Source organism: Phyllobates terribilis, unplaced genomic scaffold (assembly GCF_046119375.1).
Source record: "Phyllobates terribilis strain yellow unplaced genomic scaffold, ASM4611937v1 Scaffold_1__5_contigs__length_1240528914, whole genome shotgun sequence".
Lineage (NCBI taxonomy): Eukaryota > Metazoa > Chordata > Amphibia > Anura > Dendrobatidae > Phyllobates > Phyllobates terribilis.
The window spans coordinates 800,517,841-800,537,679 of NW_027362761.1; the positions used below are offsets into that span (position 1 = coordinate 800,517,841).

Consider the following 19,839-nt stretch of genomic DNA (forward strand, 5'->3'; position numbering starts at 1 on the left):
CGCCGCAACAGCTGAGAAATCAGTCACTGACCTGTACGCAGGCGGCACACGGGGGCAGCCATGACCTACACAAGAGGCGTGTGCACGGGAGGAAGGGGAGGAATGTGTAGGGGAGGAAGAAGCGGGGCTGAGGCCGGGAAGAGGCGGGGCTGAGGCTGGGAAGAGGCGGGGCTGAGGCCGGGAAGAGGCGGGGCTGAGGCTGGGAAGACAGTGCTGGCGGCGGAGGGCTCTGACATGTCACACCGCCCCGCTGTCAAAGGCGGTGCGCGCTGACTGCATGCGGGGGTGCGCTCTGACTGCATACGGGGGTGCGCTCTGACTGCATACGGGGGTGCGCTCTGACTGCATACGGGGGTGCGCGCTGACTGCATACGGGGGTGCGCTCTGACTGCATACGGGGGTGCGCGCTGACTGCATACGGCGGTGCGCGCTGACTGCATACGGCGGTGCGCGCTGACTGCATACGGGGGTGCGCTCTGACTGCATACGGGGGTGCGCTCTGACTGCATACGGGGGTGCGCGCTGACTGCATACGGGGGTGCGCGCTGACTGCATACGGGGGTGCGCGCTGACTGCATACGGGGGTGCGCGCTGACTGCATACGGGGGTGCGCTCTGACTGCATACGGGGGTGCGCTCTGACTGCATACGGGGGTGCGCTCTGACTGCATACGGGGGTGCGCTCTGACTTCATATGACGCACCCCTGGGCCTGTGTCGCGCAGCGTTGCGCATGCAGGAGCTTACCCGGAGCCGGATCTGTTGAGGGTTGTAGTCTCGTGGCGGTGACCCGGTCCGTGCCCAGGGAGTCAGACTAAGTGGCGCTGTATTAGCGGTAGATGTTGTACGACTACGCCACCCGTTGAATGCAGCGAAGGAGCTGCCGCTGCAGGGCAGACCGCTGAGGCCGGTGGTAGGATTGTGCAGCGTGATAGTATCACCCCCAACGGGAGGGGTATGGCCTCAGGGCAGCCGACGTGGATGATGGGGGTAGCAGGAACCACTCGGAGACGGTACGGTGTAGTTCAGGGTCTTTACTGGTGACAAAGATAGACCCTCCCGGAGTACTGGCTAGCGATTGGGGCCTGGTCAGTCCTTGAGCAGATGGGATCTCCCCTGGCCAGGCGGAGTTGTAGGCCTCCCAAACTAACTGTAGTCTTCTGGCTACCTTGCTAGAGGCGGGTATAAGTAGCCCACGTCCCTGAGTGTACCGTGTGGTGCTCACCCGTATGGCCGGTGACTCGGGGCCTTCTAGTAGCTTCCGCTCCACGACGGCGGTGCTGGTCCCACGCGTGTGACCGTGCCTTCGGGTTTCTTGGCCAGAGGACCTGAAATCCCCTGCCGGTCGGTTTCTGCTGCTGGATAGGAGTTAGTCCCCACAGCCTCGGACTCCGGGTCCGGTGATAGCTTCTCAGTCAGGGCGAGCTCTGCAGCTGCCAGCCCCTGACTCCTTGTAGCACTGCTCCCACAGAGCTCCTGTTGTTTCTTCCTATGCTGCTTCTCTTCTCTGTCTCTACTTCTTCTCTACTCTCTAACCCTGCCTCAGCCCTAGGTTTATATAGGGGAAGTTCTTCCCCTCCCAGGACTGGGCAGGAGGTGTGGCATGCATAGGATTCCTGACCAAGAGACCTCCCACCTGCTCTCAGACATAACATTGCTGTTACTGTGGAAACCAGACCCCTGGGGTGCCACATTCCCCCCTAGTGAAATTTAGTACTCCGGGACTAAACATATTTTTAAACATAACAAGGTATAAACAATAATAGTACAATAAGAAAAACATATAAAGATGGTCACGGCGTGTCCGCAACCGGGTGCAGTTTTTGAAGAAAAGCAAGGTGTCCATTTCACCAAAACAGGGAGACGTAACCAGGTAGGGGTCTGTCCTGCCCCGAGTCCTTAACAGTCTTTAGTCCATTCCTAGGTTACGCTCCAACCATGTACAAGGATTCCCGGTAAATCCACCAAGGACTCCTATAAATAACTAGAAACACATAATTATACACAAGCAACAAGAAAAACAGGTAACCACAAATAAAACAATTTATACACTTCAAATCCTCCAACGTGCGGGTAACTGGCCTCTAGTGGCCCTAGTGGACCTACGGAGCTGACTGTCTAGCCCTGAACTACAGGGTGTAGGAGCTGTCAAGGGTAAACTGGGCAGCTGTCTACCGGCTCTTTGGCTCACTAGGGGTACGGCAGGCTCACTATAAGCAGAGGGTTGATCCTCCTGTTCTGCTTGTGTGGAGTCTTCTGCCTCCTGGACCGGCTGCTCTTCCAGCTCTACCTGTTGCTCCGTAGGCATTCGGGATGCTGGTTGGAGGAACGTGAGGACGGGTACCACAACTGCACCATTGACTTGAGTCCAGGACCGAGGGAAGTCTCCGAGCACAGTACTAACCATATCTTCCCTTTCCTCTACGGGTCGATGGTCTTCTTGTTCCTCTTCAGGGTTCCGTAGCTGTTCAGGACACTTCTTCAGGTGATCCCGGGATACAATGGCTATGGTCTCCCCTCCGTCTTTACTGATGGTACAGACTTTCGAGTTCTCGTGGCTTGAGGGCAGTACGGTGTACGGGTCCTTCTCCCACTGGTCGTCCAACTTGTGGAGCCGTCTTTTCCTCTTCAAGACCTGCTCTCCGGGTACCAGGGGAACAGCGGGAGCATACTGGTTGTAAGTTTTCTCTTGTCTTTCCCTAGCCTGACAGAGACTTCGCTCCACGCTCTCCTGTACTTTCCGGTACTGCTGCTGCCTCTCTGTGTCCCAGTCTGCTTCTGGTGAAGTGTCCTCGGGTGTCAGGACTCCCATTTCCAGGTCAACAGGTAACTTACCAGGTCTCGCCCTCATTAGGTAAGCCGGGGTACAGTTGGTGGAACCTACCGGGATGTGGTTGTATAGGTCCACCAGATCGGGCAGCTTCTCAGGCCACAGACTGCGTTCTTCCAGGGGCAACGTTTTCAGGAGATCCATTACCACCTGGTTCATTTTCTCACAAAGTCCATTAGTTTGCGGATGATAGGGTGTCGTCCTTATCTTCCGGCAGCCATACAGATTGCAGAATTCCTGGAAGACCTCCGCTTCAAAGGCAGGTCCTTGGTCCGTCAGCACTTGGTCCGGGTACCCGTGTGGGCGGCAGAAGTGCTGCTGGAAGGTTCTAGCTGCTGTTTGAGCCGTTAAGTCCTTAACGGGGACGACAACCAAGAACCGGGAGTAATGATCCACAATGGTTAACGCGTAGACGTAGCCACTTCTGCTTGGGGTCAGTTTTACATGATCCAAGGCTACCAGTTCCAACGGCTGCCGGGTGACGATGGACTGCAGGGGAGTCTTCTGGCTGGCACGGTCCTTCCTTCTTAGGTTGCACGGGCCACAGTCTCTGCACCACGATGGTTCCCCTCATGCCTACCCAGTGGAACCGCCCACGCAGCAGGAACTCCAGCTTCTTCCATCCGAAGTGTCCAGCCCCGTCGTGGTATGCTTCCATCACCATGGCTGCGTCTCTCCGTGGCACCACTACTTGCCAGATTAGTTCATGCATCCGGGAGTTAACCATTCTGCGGCACAACTTCCCCCTGTAAAGGAACAGTCGACTCTTCTCAGCCCACAGTTGCTTGGCTTCCTCCGGAGCGTCTGGGTCAAGGCGAGCCTCTGGCCGAGTCAGCATCTCCTTCACCAGCCGGACGGCAGGGTCACTGTCTTGCGTTTCCTCCCAGTTGTAGTGAGGCAAGGGGTTAAACGTAGCGGCTTGCTTACTCCTTACCCGATGGGAATACTGGATAGTCCCATGACGGTGGAACGCGGGGAGTTCGACTTCTTCCAGTCCCTCTGGATCTTCTCCTACGTCCGGTAGGTTTGGCATCCTGGACAGGGCGTCCGCGTTGGTATTGGAGCGTCCTGCCCGGTATTTGATTGTGAACTCGTAGTTGGACAGACGGGCCATCCATCTCTGCTCTAGGGCACCGAGTCTTGCCGTGTCCAGGTGTGTCAACGGGTTGTTATCCGTGTACACGGTGAACCGGGAAGAAGCGAGGTAGTGCTTAAAGCGTTCGGTGACTGCCCACACCACTGCCAGGAACTCTAGCTTAAATGAGCTGTAATTCTCAGGGTTTCTTTCGGTGGGTCGCAGTTTTCGGCTAGCGTAAGCGATTACTCGTTCTTTCCCCTGCTGGATCTGGGACAGAACGGCTCCTAGCCCGATGTTACTTGCATCGGTGTAGAGGATAAAGGGCTGGCTGTAATCAGGGTACGCCAGGATTTCATCCCCCGTGAGAGCCATCTTCAGCTGGCGGAAGGACTCTTCTTCTAACTTCTCCCATTTGAAGGGCGGCTTCTGGTTCTTGGCCTTCCGGGACTGGCCTATCAGGAGGTCCTGCATAGGAGCTGCCTTTTTGGTGAAACCGGGGATGAATCTGCGGTAATAGCCTACCAACCCGAGGAACTGCCGCACTTCCTTTACACTGGAGGGACTTGGCCATTCCTTAATTGCGGTGATCTTATCAGGGTCGGGAGCCACTCCGTCAGCGCTCACCACGTGTCCCAGGTACTGCACCTTTGGTTTCAAGAGGTGACACTTGGAGGGTTTTACCTTTAAGCCGTAGCTTGCCAGAGCTTCGAACACTTCCGCCAGGTGTTTCAGGTGGTCCTCATAAGTCTTGGAATATACGATGACATCGTCCAGGTACAACAGGACCGTCTCGAAGTTTCTGTGGCCCAGACAGCACTCCATTAATCATTGGAAGGTTCCCGGTGCGTTGCAGAGTCCGAACGGCATACAGGTAAACTCGCTAAGTCCCATCGGGGTGGTGAATGCGGTCTTCTCCCGGTCCGCCTCTGCTACAGGAACCTGCCAGTACCCGCTAGTGAGATCCAAGGTAGAGAAGAAGTTAGCAGATCTTAAAGCAGCCAAAGACTCCTCTATCCTTGGTAAGGGGTACGCATCCTTGTGTGTGATACGGTTGATTTTCCGGTAATCTACACACATCCTCATGGTGTTGTCTTTCTTTTTGACTAAGACTAGTGGAGCTGCCCAGGGGCTACAGCTATCCCTGATCACCCCAGCCTCCTTCATGTCCCTAAGCATCCCCTTGGCGTGTTGGTAGTGTGCAGGGGGTACGGGTCGATACCTCTCTTTTATGGGAAGATGGTCTCCCGTGGGGATGTGGTGTTCTACCCCCTTGACTCGCCCGAAGTCTAACGGGTGTTTACTAAACACTCTCTCGTACTCTTGAACCACCCGATAGACTCCCTGTTTCTGGTGTGAGGGAGTGGAGTCAGTACCCAAATGTAGTTGCTGACACCAGTCCTCCATTGTTTCTTTAGAGCCGTTACCTTCCTCTGGGGAAGATGGAGGCAAGGGTTCTACGGACTGTATGGAATTTTGATTGATGGTATACAATTTGGCTAGCGTGGCATACCGGGGCAGGTACACTTCCCTCTTCCCGATATTTATTATGCGAACGGGCACCCTCCCATGGCGTACATTGACCACCCCCCGTGCTGTCAAAATGGTGGGCCTACTGTCTGAGTAAACTGGTTCTACCATTGCCTGGTAATCTCTACCTCTCAGACCAATAGCTGCCCGGCACCAAATCATTATTTCACTTTTTGGGGGCATGGCAATAGGGAAAGGGTCACACATTCTTACGCTACCAATCTCACCACCGGAGAGTTCTATCTGTTGCCGTCGCATCAGTGCCCGGATCTCTTTCTGGAGCACTCGCTGCTGGCCGGAGCTGGCGTTCTTGGCAACCTGTTGTAAAAGGAAAATCACCTCTGCAAGACAATTTTCAATTACATTAGTTCCTAGAGTTATCTTTGGGTGACTCTCGTGTTTGTCAATGTCTACAATGATCAGTCCCTGTGCTGCCAGTTCGACTCTACCGATTTTAATGGTCACCTCTTTAAATCCAATCTGTGGCACGGGCTGACCATTGCTGGCGATGATACTCAAGTCGTCGTCAGGGTAGCGGGTGATATCCGAGTCATTCCAGTACTGCTTGAAGAGCACGTACGGGATAGTGGTGACCTGTGACCCGGTGTCCAATAGGGCACTCATAGGGATGCCATCCAGTACCACAGGCAAGACTGGACGTCCTCCCACATATCTGTCGCGCCAGTTCGATGGGCCTGATGATCTTTTTCCTGGGGTTTGGCCCTCTACCCCAGGTTGTGCCAGTTTAAAGGACAGTACCTTGCCATATGTCCGGGTTGATTGCAGCGGCGGCAGATGGGTTGTCCGTCCTCGTTGTATTGGTCGCTGGGTCTTCCTCTGGCCGGTGGGGTCCTCCTTGGTCGACGCCACGGGATGTCCTCCGGTCCGGATGCCAGCTGGATCTTCCCTGGAGTGGAAACCTGTAAAGACTGCACAGTTCGGGTTAGCGCGGCAACGCTTTTAGCTAGCTCTTGGACCTGATGGTGCAGGTCTGGAGCCGGGTCATTGTTCAAAGCCTGCGCATCAGCTCCCACAGGCCCTGCCGACAAGGGTGCCGCCTCCTGGTGGTAAGTGGTAGTGGGGCGTCTGTGGGTCACAACGCCACCTGGTGCCGGTTCTCGGAGCACCCGGATGGCTCTGTCCTTGAACTGTGCAAATCCCAGATGAGGGTCCTGTAAGGCCATTGCCCGCAACTGGGTTCGGTGGGCATTGCAATATAAACCCTCTATAAATTGTTCAGTCAACAGCCTGTCCTCGTCTCCCACGCCGTCAGGGTCGGTCTGCTTAATGGCTCTCAGGGCCTCTTGTAGGTTCAGGGCATAGTCCCTTATACTCTCATGTGCCCGCTGTTTGCAGCCGTAGAATCTAAGCTTGATCTCGGCTGAGGTGCGGGTATCAAAGGTGTCCCTCAGCCGGGTTAGTATCTCTGCGACAGTCCTCCTCCCAGGTGGCCAGGACTTTACCTCCCTTTGGGCTGCCCCGGTTAATTGGGCCACCAGGATGCTCACTTTTTGCTCCTCTGTGAGGGGATACACCTGGAAGAGGCTATCCAGCTTTTCTCTAAAGTCATGCAGGGTATGTGACTCCCCTGAGTACTGGGTTAGCCAGGCTGCCCCCGGGATATAGGGCATGGTGAAAGGCATGACCGCAACGGCGGTGGCGCTGGCGGGGGTTGAAGCGGTGAAGCTCTCCTCCGTATCCGACATCCTTCTCCCCCCTAGTGGACCGTGGCCTACCTTGCGATGATCCTCTTCCGTAGGCCGCGTCTCCCCAGTGGATCGTCAGGGTTGAGGACCTTCCGTCGCTCTCCTGTGACGTCAGCGTCTGCTGGGCTCCTTCCAGGACCTTACGCGACGTCTGGACGTGAGGCGGGGCTTCAGTTCTCGCGCGCTTTTGGAGTCCACGCCCCTCTTCTTCCAGCGCGGCGTCTTCAAGATGGCGTCCAACGGCAGGAAAACTCCACGGAAGGCGGGAAGAAGGCTGAAAATGGCGCCGGATGGCGGGAATCTTCACCGATGGCGGGAAGAAGGCTGAATATGGCGCCGGATGGTGGGAATCTTCACCACTGGTAAGTTTGAACAGTCTTTTTCAGGCACGCAGTTCCCGGTGGTTGCGGGCACGAAATCCTGCCGACTACGCCAAAAGTTGACGCACCCCTGGGCCTGTGTCGCGCAGCGTTGCGCACGCGGGAGCTTACCCGGAGCCGGATCTGTTGAGGGTTGTAGTCTCGTGGCGGTGACCCGGTCCGTGCCCAGGGAGTCAGACTAAGTGGCGCTGTATTAGCGGTAGATGTTGTACGACTACGCCACCCGTTGAATGCAGCGAAGGAGCTGCCGCTGCAGGGCAGACCGCTGAGGCCAGTGGTAGGATTGTGCAGCGTGATAGTATCACCCCCAACGGGAGGGGTATGGCCTCAGGGCAGCCGACGTGGATGATGGGGGTAGCAGGAACCACTCGGAGACGGTACGGTGTAGTTCAGGGTCTTTACTGGTGACAAAGATAGACCCTCCCGGAGTACTGGCTAGCGATTGGGGCCTGGTCAGTCCTTGAGCAGATGGGATCTCCCCTGGCCAGGCGGAGTTGTAGGCCTCCCAAACTAACTGTACTCTTCTGGCTACCTTGCTAGAGGCGGGTATAAGTAGCCCACGTCCCTGAGTGTACCGTGTGGTGCTCACCCGTATGGCCGGTGACTCGGGGCCTTCTAGTAGCTTCCGCTCCACGACGGCGGTGCTGGTCCCACGCGTGTGACCGTGTCTTCGGGTTTCTTGGCCAGAGGACCTGAAATCCCCTGCCGGTCGGTTTCTGCTGCTGGATAGGAGTTAGTCCCCACAGCCTCGGACTCCGGGTCCGGTGATAGCTTCTCAGTCAGGGCGAGCTCTGCAGCTGCCAGCCCCTGACTCCTTGTAGCACTGCTCCCACAGAGCTCCTGTTGTTTCTTCCTATGCTGCTTCTCTTCTCTGTCTCTACTTCTTCTCTACTCTCTAACCCTGCCTCAGCCCTAGGTTTATATAGGGGAAGTCCTTCCCCTCCCAGGACTGGGCAGGAGGTGTGGCATGCATAGGATTCCTGACCAAGAGACCTCCCACCTGCTCTCAGACATAACATTGCTGTTACTGTGGAAACCAGACCCCTGGGGTGCCACACATACCGGGGTGCGCTCTGACTGCATATGGGGGTGCGCTCTGACTGCATACGGGGGTGCGCTCTGACTGCATACGGCGGTGCGCTCTGACTGCATACGGGGGTGCGCTCTGACTGCATACGGGGGTGCGCGCTGACTGCATACGGGGGTGCGCTCTGACCGCATACGGGGGTGCGCTCTGACCGCATACGGGGGTGCGCTCTGACTGCATACGGGGGTGCGCTCTGACTGCATACGGGGGTGCGCTCTGACTGCATACGGGGGTGCGCTCTGACTGCATACGGGGGTGCGCTCTGACTGCATACGGGGGTGCGCTCTGACTGCATACGGCGGTGCGCTCTGACTGCATACGGCGGTGCGCTCTGACTGCATACGGGGGTGCGCTCTGACTGCATACGGGGGTGCGCTCTGACTGCATACGGGGGTGCGCTCTGACTGCATACGGGGGTGCGCTCTGTCTGCATACGGGGGGTGCGCTCTGTCTGCATACGGGGGGTGCGCTCTGTCTGCATACGGGGGGTGCGCTCTGTCTGCATACGGGGGGTGCGCTCTGTCTGCATACGGGGGTGCGCTCTGACTGCATACGGGGGGTGCGCTCTGACTGCATACGGGGGTGCGCTCTGACTGCATACGGGGGTGCGCTCTGACTGCATACGGGGGTGCGCTCTGACTGCATACGGCGGTGCGCTCTGACTGCATACGGGGGTGCGCTCTGACTGCATACGGGGGTTCGCGCTGACTGCATACGGGGGTGCGCGCTGACTGCATACGGGGGTGCGCGCTGACTGCATACGGGGGTGCGCGCTGACTGCATACGGGGGTGCGCGCTGACTGCATACGGGGGTGCATTTTTTTGGACTGCAGGTGTTTGCTGAGAGCTTTTTTGTGGCGTCTATTGATTCCCCTGATTCTGAGATTGTTTTTTCGTGACATATTGTACTTCATGATTGTGGTAAAATTTCTTTGATATCACTTGCGTTTATTTGTGAAAAAAATCGGAAATTTGGTAAAAATTTTGAAAGTTTCGCAATTTTCAAAATTTTAATTTTCATGCCCTTAAATCAGAGAGATATGTCACACAAAAGAGTTAATAAATAACATTTCCCACATGTCTACTTTACATCAGCACAATTTTGGAACCCAAATTTAGTTGTTTTTTTTATTAGTGAGCTATAAGGGTTAAAAGTTGACCAGCGATTTCTCATTTTTACAACAAAATTTGCAAAATCAATTTTTAGGGACCACATCACATTTGAAGTCACTTTGAGAGGTCTTTATGACAGAAAATACCCAAAAGTGACACCATTCTAAAAACTGCACCCCTAAAGGTGCTCAAAACCACATTCAAGAAGTTTATTAACCCTTCAGCTGCTTCACAGGAATTTTTAGAATGGGGAAGAAAAAAATGAATATTTAACTTTTTTCACAAAAATGTTATTTTAGACCCAAATTATTTTTATTTTTGCAGAGGTTACAGGAAAAATGGACCCCAAAAATTGTTGTGCAATTTCCCCTGAGCACGCAGATACCCCATATGTGGGGGGAAAAAAAAACACTGTTTGGGTGCACGGCAGGGCTCAGAAGGGAAGGCGCGCCATTTGACTTTTTGAATGTAAAATTTGCTTGAATAATTAGCGGATGTGCCCCTGACAGGGCCGGCTCCAGGTTTTTGTGGGCCATGGGCAAAAGAGTCTCAGTGGGCTACGATTCATGATGCACAGATACCGCAGAGAAATATATATATATATATATATAGTACAATGCCAAAGATTTCACTTCTTACATTACATGAGCGATATCTATTGTAAATTCTACAATAGCTCAGAAACCGGCAAATTCTCGCAATGCACAGTACAGACCGGACAGTATAGTCCTCCATACAGGATACTGGTCCCCATATAACGCTTCATACAGGATACTGGCCCCCATATAACGCTCCATACAGGATATTGGCCCCCATATAACGCTCCATACAGGATACTGGCCCCCATATAATGCCCCATGCAGGATGTCACTCCCCCCCCCCCCCCCATATAATGCCCCATGCAGGATGTCACCCCCCCCATATAATGCCCCATGCAGGGTGTCACGTTTCCCCCCTCTATATAATGCCCCATGCAGGATGTCACCTCCCCCCCCCTATATAATTCCCCGTGCAGGATGTCACCCCTCCCCCCATATAAAGCCTCTTGCAAGATTTCACCTCTCCCCCCCATATAATGCCCCAACAGGATGTCACCTCCCCCCCATATAATGCCCCATGCAGGATGTCACTTGTTTCCCCCCATACAATGCCCCATGCAGGATGTCACTTGTTCCCCCCCCATACAATGCCCCATGCAGGATGTCACTTGTTCCCCCCATATAATGCCCCATGCAGGATGTCACTTCCCCCCCCCCCCCCCTTCATATAATGCCCCATGCCTCCATAAATATAAAAAAAAAAATATCAAATACTCAGCTCACTTCTCACCTGCTGCCGCTGCTCCGGACCCCTCACCCGCGCCGGCGTCTTCCCACTCTGCGCTGCCTGTGACGGCTCAGGAGAGAGCGCGGTGTATTGACGTCACCGCGCCCTCTGACCTGGGACGTCACAGTGCAGCAGCCGCGGAAGAGACCGGAGCTGGTGCGGAGGCACGGGGAGAAGCAAGTATTGTGCTGGGGCCCTGAGCAAGCGGGGGGGAGCGGGCGCTGAAACAGGCACCGCACCGCTCACGGGTCCCATAGCGCGTCGGGGTGCCCGACGGTGAGTGGGCCGCCCCCCCCCCCCCCGCCTGCTCAGGGCCCCGGCACTTGCCCAGGTGCTGAAGCCGGGCCTTGCCCCTGATGTGCCTAAACAGTGGAAAACCCCCACAAGTGACACCATTTTGGAAACTAGACCTCTCAGGGAACTTATCTAGATGTGTGGTGAGCACCCTTAACCCCCAGGTGATTCACAGATGTTTATAACATGGAGCCGTGAAAATAAAAAAAATTAACTTTTTCCACAAAAATGATCTTTTAGCCCCAAATTTTTTATTTTCGCAAGGGTAAGAGGAAAAAATGGAACCTAAAAACTGTTGTGCAATTTCTCCTGAGTATGCCAATACCCCATATGTGGGGAAAATACACTGTTTGGGCACACGTCAGGGTTCAGAAGGGAAGGAGCACTGTGTGACTTTTTGAACTCAAAATTGGTTGGAATCAAGAACGGACGCCATGTCGCATTTCGGGAGCCCCTGATGCGCCTTAATAGTGGAAACCCCCCACAATTGACTCCATTTTCACGGGTGCTTGAGTGACATGTTCGAGTCCCTGCCCCGCATGTTTCACGGTTGTTAGACACCCAAAAAAACCATGCGGGGGATCGCTCTTGCACGGCAGACAATCCCAGCGACGTTTTTTTTGGCCGCGAAGTATATGGGGCAGAGACTTGAGCATGTCACTCAAACACCCGCGATACTCAGTGCATACCCGAGCACCCGATGCAAACTCAAGTAGCGAGCACATATCGTCATCATTTTTTTTTCTTTACTTTTGTAAAAATCCCAACCCTAATACTAACCCTAGCTCAACTCTAACTCTAGCCCAATCCTAACCCCAGCCCAACCCTAATGCAACCCTAACCATAGCCCAATCCTAACCCCAACCCTAATACAACCCTAACCCTAGCACAACCCTTTTTGTATCGCTTTATTCTGAGAGCTATAACTTTTTTACTTTTCGGATAATGGAGCTGTGTGGCGGCTTTTTTTTTGCGGGACAAGATGCCGTTTTCAGCGGTACCATTTTTATTTACATTCGTCTTTTTGATTACGTGTTAATCCATTTTTTGTTTGGTGGTATGACGATAGAGCATTGTTTTTTGATGCGTTTTTTTTTTTTTTTTTTTTTACCGTGTTCACTAAAGTCGGACAGTTTTATAGGTCAGGTCGTTCCGGACGCGGCAATACCAAATATGTGTACTTCTATTGGTTTATTTTTTTCCCCATAATAAATATTATGGGTTCAATATATTTTTATTTTTTGGGGATTGTTTTTTTTTTCATTTATTTTTTTTTTCACTTTCCTACTTTTTTTTTTTACTTTTACACATTGCCCCACTATGGGAGTTCACTTTTTGCAGCCTGATCGGCTGTATAGAATAGAGAGCAGCAGCTCCCTATGCCATGCAGCCTTTCAGCGCTGCACACAGGGGAGACATTAGTCATGCGAAGTGCATGACCAAAGTAAAGTAACGTCCTGCCTCCTGGTGACCATCGTCATGAACATCGGGTCGTCATGACAACATCTGGAAGCCGCCGCAGACATGACTGGACGCCGGCAGGAGAGGTGAGTATAGCGATCACCTCCCCCCTTGCCCCCGCAATGCTGCAATCGACTTCGATCGCAGCATTGCGCGGGTTAAAGTGCAGGAAGCGGTGCGGGACCGCTCCCTGCACATAGCACCGGGTGTCAGCTGTGACAATCAGCTGACACCCAGCAGCGATCGCCCCGCACCGCTTGTGTGCGGGCGCGATTGCCACATGCGTAATAGTACGTAGCTGGTCCATAAGTCCTAAGGCGCAGCTACGTACTATTAGTGACCTCGTCGGAAAGGGGTTAAGGCCCCTTTTGAGTCTGTCTTAAAGAGGTATTCCCATCTCCAAGATCCTATCCCAATATGTAGTAGGTGTAATAATAATATTAGCAAATACCTCCAATTAGAAATGTAGTATAGTTTTTCTGATTCGCTATGTCTCTTTCCTCATGTGCAGGCATTGGAGGACCTTAGGTATCCATGGTTATGATCACTAATATAGTGACAGTTAGCTAGTTGCTAGTGGTCGTAACCATGGATACCTAAGGTCCTGCAATGCCTGCACATGGGGAAAGGATCTTGGAGATGGGAATACCCCTTTAAGTCTTAGTATAAGGCCACGGCCCCACTATCCGTATTCGGTCAGTATTTTTCTCAGGAGTTGGAGCCAAAACCAGGAGTGGGTGATAAATGCAGAATTGGTGACTTGTTTCTATTATACCTTTTCTCTTATTGTTCCTCACCTGGTTTTGGCTCCCACTCCTGAGAAAAAATACTGACCAAATACTGATAGTGGGGCCGCGGCCTAAAGAATAGTTTCTTTGAAGCAGTGCAGGTACACACGACGTCTTCTGGAGGCCGGTGGACCCGCTGAGTGTTTCTGCAGAAGACTCTAGGAAAATACTGGCAGTGGGCTTTTGTGTAGTTATTTTTTTTTCCATCTCTTCTGGTGTCGGTGTATATGGTGTTTTGCTTTTTAATTGTATTCATATTGAGCAGCTTCTGGGGGGAAAATGCCAGGAAAATAGGTAGGTTACTTCTTGTAACCACTTTGTGTCTTTCAAAGCTGATAAGACGTCCAAAGTGACTGAACATATGCGCAGCAAGTGGTTTTTACATTTCTATATATAATATATTCTTGTTAGGGGTTTTCAGCTGAAAAATATGGATGTGCCCAAGGTGAATTCAGCTATATGGGAATCACAGGCTCAACATATATATTAATGATGTCTACGTGATGAAAAAATGGAAACAAAATTTCAAATCAACTTGATTTATTCAGTATCGGGTTTGAGCGCCATCTGCAGAAATACCCGCACTTATACACCTTGGCTGCTATAAATGAGGTTATTAATAGTTGTCTAAGAAATGTTCTGCTACACAGAATGCACTTGGGCATGCAAATCATCAAAATCCGCTGCTTGTATCAACCTTTGCAACTGCTGACCAATGACATCCTAGATGTGTTGGATGGGAGACAATTCCAGAGACTCTACAGGCCATGATAGCACATTTAAGCCATGCAGGCTGCTCACAGTAGCACAAGAAGTATGTGGCCTGGTGTTGCCATTTTGAAAAACAGCTCCTGGAAAAATTTTGTAGAAATGGCTGTACCACTTGTTCCATGATCAAATCAATCTAAAGTCGAAGTGTTAATGTAACTGGAATGAAAACCAAAGGGGTCCGGCTACCATATATTATACTACCATAATCCTGGGAGTCACCATAAAGAAGTTTTCACAAGGGAACATTACACCGGTCCTACTGCTGTGATTATGGTGTGGGGTGGCATAATGTATGATAGCCAGACAACTCTAATTTTCATTCTAGGAACACTAACAGCTGAGCAGTACGTGGACTTAATGGTGAAACCAGTTTTAAGACTGTGGAGACATGGGGGTCTCCCGTGGGCAGAATACTAAGGCAACAAAGGGTGAGGGTAAAACAGGGTGGCAATACTTTATTGAACCACCTAACAAGCAATAAACATATAGAACAGTCCCAGAAAATACCCAAGATTATTATGGTGCAAAATTAGTCTCACCCTTCCGCTGACTCGCCGGGATTAAAGCCGTTGCGACTTCAGGGCTTCCAGGACCGACTACCCCCACCAGGGGCACCCCACTTTTGGCGGGCACCCACAGAGATGAGGTAACGACAAGCTTAGGAAACTGACAGTCCATTGAGGTACGTGACCAGGTGACTGGAGGGTCCCAACCTGGCTTCTCCGAACATATCCATGGGTTCCAGGTGACTGGAGAGTCGAAACCTGGTTTCCCCAAACGTACCCCTCGGGTCAGGTGACCAGGGGTTCACAATCCTAGCTTCCCCATACGTATCTATGGGTTCAGTGATATTCAATGTGGCAGATCTGTGTTCTTCCAGCTGGGGCAATGGTCCCCTAAGCTGAAATCTTGTAGAGTCACATCTGTGTCCTTCTTGATGGACCATGTTCTCCTAGCTGTTGCTCTGGCAATTCACTTTGATTCTCCTTGCAGTACGATAGACATCCCTTTTTATACCCACATCTGTGGCTCGGGTCATCATCCACAGGTCAGGGGGTAGGTGGAATGAGTTTAATGCATTGTTTGAGCATTTAATAGATCTGCATAATTCGTTCTCTGTTTTGTGGGTCAACAAGCCACAGGATCCATACAATGGTCAATCAACATATTTAGCAAACATCCATTGTTCAATGACACTGCGTCCCTGTCTTGAAAAGTTAGCAGACAATAAGTTACAGTAAATATCAACTAAAGTGTCAACACCCAGGCTTATACAAACAATGGTCTGTGCTTCTTGACCAACCAAAAAAAAAACAAAACACATTCAAAAGTCTGACTGAATTTAATTAAGATTAAATGCTGTGTCGTCACAATGACCATTTATCTAAAGTTTTACCATGGCCTGTGGAGTCTCTCTGATTGTCTCCCATCGAGCACATATGGGATGTCATTGATCGGCAACTGCAAAGGGAGCTGCCAGTAGTGGAGCTTGATGAATTGCATGCCCAAGTGCATTCAGCATGACAGAACTTTCCTCAGACCATTAATAACCTAATTTATAACATACCAAGGCGTGCAAGTTCGTATATTTCTGCACATGGTGCTCATACTCAATACTGAATAACTCCAGACACTTGATAATGTTTCCATTTTTTCATAATTTACACATCATTAACATGTCTATTCATCCTGTGATTTCCATAATTCATCTACTTTTCCTTATTGGTGTTGCAATTTCAATGAAGAGGAGCATGTATAGATGGGAATTCCTTTTCAAAGGTCTAAATAGATTGTATCAATGTAGAAAGATCCTTTCTGTTTATACTGAAAGCAAACAGACCTAGTCATTACACTGCTCTGCTATGATTGCTAGATTTGTTTATTATGAAAACAGGAGAAATAGGTTATAATAGTATACCACGTTAAAGTAAAACTCCAGAGAGAAACTGACAATTCTGGCTGGATTTACAGAGTTCTACCCAACCCTCAAGTGTCACTGACCTGCTCATCACCAATATGCAGATTCATGGCCATCTTATTCTTGCAGGCCTCTGGTGATCTGTCTTCCTTAACAGAAGTCATCTTAGAGTGCCCAGGAAGCTATACAATGCAGATTCAATGGCTGATGCATAGTGCTCATCCTCTAAACCACACAAGTCAAACTCCGTCAAATCTGGCCCACAGGGTGAGTATATTTGGCCCACGGTGGCAGACTGGGCCATTATTCTGTATGGAGGACTATGTGGTTGCCATTATTCTGTATGGAGGAGGATGTGGGGCCATTATACTATATAGAGCACTATGTGGGGCAATTATACTGTATGAAGGACTACATGGGACCATTATATTGTATAGAGGTTGGTCCTCGACGTTGTCCAAGCTTTTAATTTTAGCCCTCTGTGTATTTGAGTTTGACATCCCTGCAGTCTAAATCCTTTATACACTGACAGCGCTATTGCCAGATATAGAGACCAGTACTTTCATTTTACATGAGAAAATAGAACAGTTTCTTGGGCCGTGCTTGCATGGCATGGCATAGCAGGCTTTCATGCTAACCACCATAGATGTACACAGTGCATAAATGTAGCATTAATATAGAAAGTACATTGGAAAATTGCATAACTTTTCATATTACATAAATAGGCTTTATTTCCTGAAACCAGATTGGCCCTTTACCTTAAAATTATTGGTCAAGTAATATGAGGCCGAAACATTGTGGATGAAAACATTTTATGGTACACTTCCACATTGCAAAAATGCAGTGGATTTTTCCCCTACTTACTCGCTCGTGGAAAGTTTGCAGTATTTTACAATGACCGCACACTGCGTGAGATTTTATGAAATTTCACAAACACGCTGCAGAAAAAATACAGTGTAAAATTGACAAGAGCTGCCGTCACTATTCTACTGTTACATCATGTCTTATCCCCAGTCACATGCAAAGCTGTAATCACTTCTCCGCAGTATAAAATTGACAAGAGCTGTGGGCTTGAGATCAGTGTATGCTGTGGATGTCTATACTGTACTCCAGTCACATCCAAAGCTACACTGACAATGCCTTTTTACAACTTTAGGCCACATTCTTTAGCTGCAGGAGTAAAGAGAAACTGAAGAGGAGACAGGTTGGTATGCAGGGCCGGTGTTAGGGGGAAGAACTGGGCAATTTCTCAGGTCTCCCATTCTCTTAAGGGGCCCCCAGCACTTCTATTCTGAGGTTAAGACTGCTTAAGGAACTTTGGTGACTTCACAGTCATGTGACCATGATGTCACCAAAGGTCCCTTAACTGCAGAAGTCCAGAGAAACTGAACAGGAAACAGGCTGGTATGCAGGGCCGGCAGTAGGGGCCAGGGAGAAAAAACAGGCTGGTATGCAGGGTCGGCAGTAGGGGAGAGGAAACAGGCTGGTATGCAGGGTTGGCAGTAGGGGAGAGGGAAACAGGCTGGTATGCAGGATCGGCAGTAGGGGAGAGGGAAACAGGCTGGTATGCAGGGCAGGCAGTAGGGGACAGGGAGAGAAAACAGGCTGGTATGCAGGGTCGGCAGTAGGGGAGAGGGAGAGAAAACAGGCTGGTATGCAGGGCTGGCAGTAGGGGACAGGGAGAGCAAACTGGGCAATTTCTCAGGGCCCCCACTCGCAAATATTCCAGTTTTCCTTTGCACCAATTTTGATATATATCCCCAGTGTATCTCATTTTTCTATTGGCTTACCATTGGGTTATTGGAACCATGCAGGTAACCAGCATTATTTTGTCTCCTAAATTAAGAAACATGTAACTGTGGTATAGTGTCTGGATAAACATGGCACAAGTGCAAGTTCTGGTCAATCACTTGTGAAGGAGAATAACTCCTATTATTTTCAATAGGAGCTGTCCTGCAGTACTCAGCAGCGACCACTACACATTTAAAGGGACTGCCAGCACAGAACAACTGTTCAAACTAAATTCTGCCACTTGGTGCTTCACAGCGTGGCCAGTCATTTAAATACACCTTCCCGCCTGCTTTTTTTCCTGCTATCTCCACCCCCTTTCTGATTGACAGCTCTGGCTTCATAGGGTCAGAAAAGGGAGGAGATAGATGGCAACTAAGCAGGGGGGAAGATGTATTTAAATGATTGGCCCCGCCTTGAAGTACCAAGTGGCTGTACTTGATGTGAAAAGTCATTCTGAACTGATAGAGTCCCTTTAAATGGAGATGAACATTGTAGCTCTGTTCAATGTGCTTACATCTGTCCGAAGCTGGGCTGAAATCCGATCAGCGGGAGGCCAGGTGTCAGACAACCACAGATCTACTATTGATGACCTGTCTCACAGATAGGTCATCAATATATTCTGACTAGACAGCCCCTTTGAATGTGTAACTAACTTTTACTTATGAAGCCACTGTTTACAACCGGTAAACATCGCAATTGGAAATTGCAAATATATATTTTTTTACTTTAGTAGAAAGTCAGGAAAGGTTTTTAACCTCTTGTAGGAGCCATGGTAAAGACATTTTGCATTATCCTTCTGTACTTTAGGGTACAGATGGCAACTATGCATAGGGAACAAAGAACTGTGCTGCTCTTTGACGACTAACTGGAGAAGACTAGTTGATGACTTGTCAGCTCAACACTAGATCATTGAGTTATGGTAAAATGTAGTCAAAAAGTAAAACCACAATTAGGACTCAATTCTAGCAATCAGTTTAATTTTCAACTACTATATTAAAGAGGTTTTCTCCTACTTTATGTGTATGTTCACAAGTTTCATTTTTTTCCCCACACATCGACTATGGTCGCATTTCTACTGCACCCATTACCTCTGAATTCTCTTTATACATACAGAAATCTGATAAAGGTCCATGTTTTAGGACCGAGATGTTATAACCCCGCCCCCCCATTTTCTGGATTTCTTACAAAAAAAAAAATCCTAAATATACTTTTTTCTATATTTTTCTTGCAGTGCCAAGTACTTTTGTATTTTTTAAGACGGAGTGAAATTCTTCTTGAGCAGCACCTTTTACATTACACAGCAATTTATATATGAACCAAAACAGCGCAAAAAACAAAAAAGGCCCCAAATAACCACATCAGTAAATAAAGTTCTAGCCACTACAATGTAGAAATGCAAAAATAAAAAAATAGCTAGTCATTAAGAAGTGAAACTACTTGCACTATCTCACCAAAAAAATAAACCTTTTTAAAGAGATATATGTTTATCTTTATATTTATTCCCCTCCACACCACTGCCAATCTGTGCTATTTGGGCTGGTCTGGAGCAATGAGAAGGAAGTCACTGCTTGCTCACAAGTCAATCCTCGGAGCAGTCTGCTCAGCTTTTCTGTATATTTCTGTGCACAGGCAGCCGTTCAGTGAATAAAGGATCCCCATGCTGAGAATAAGAATGAATGAAGATTTGGCGGTGTGGAAAGTGAATGAATATGCATCTTCTCCAACACTTCTCCAGCGCAATAGGACATGCACATTGATATAAATGCTGAAC

At 50.0% G+C, this 19,839-nt stretch overlaps 1 protein-coding gene across 1 annotated transcript in view; it reads right to left on the reverse strand.

The window, feature by feature from the left end:
- MRPL1 (mitochondrial ribosomal protein L1) overlaps nt 1-143 on the reverse strand; it is an 82,839-nt gene extending 82,696 nt beyond the window's left edge. The window contains exon 1 of the mRNA XM_073637085.1: nt 32-143. Coding sequence (XP_073493186.1) covers nt 32-62 — 31 coding nt within the window. The 5' untranslated portion in view covers nt 63-143. The remainder of the gene's footprint in view (nt 1-31) is intronic.
- Between the last annotated feature and the right edge of the window lie 19,696 nt (nt 144-19,839).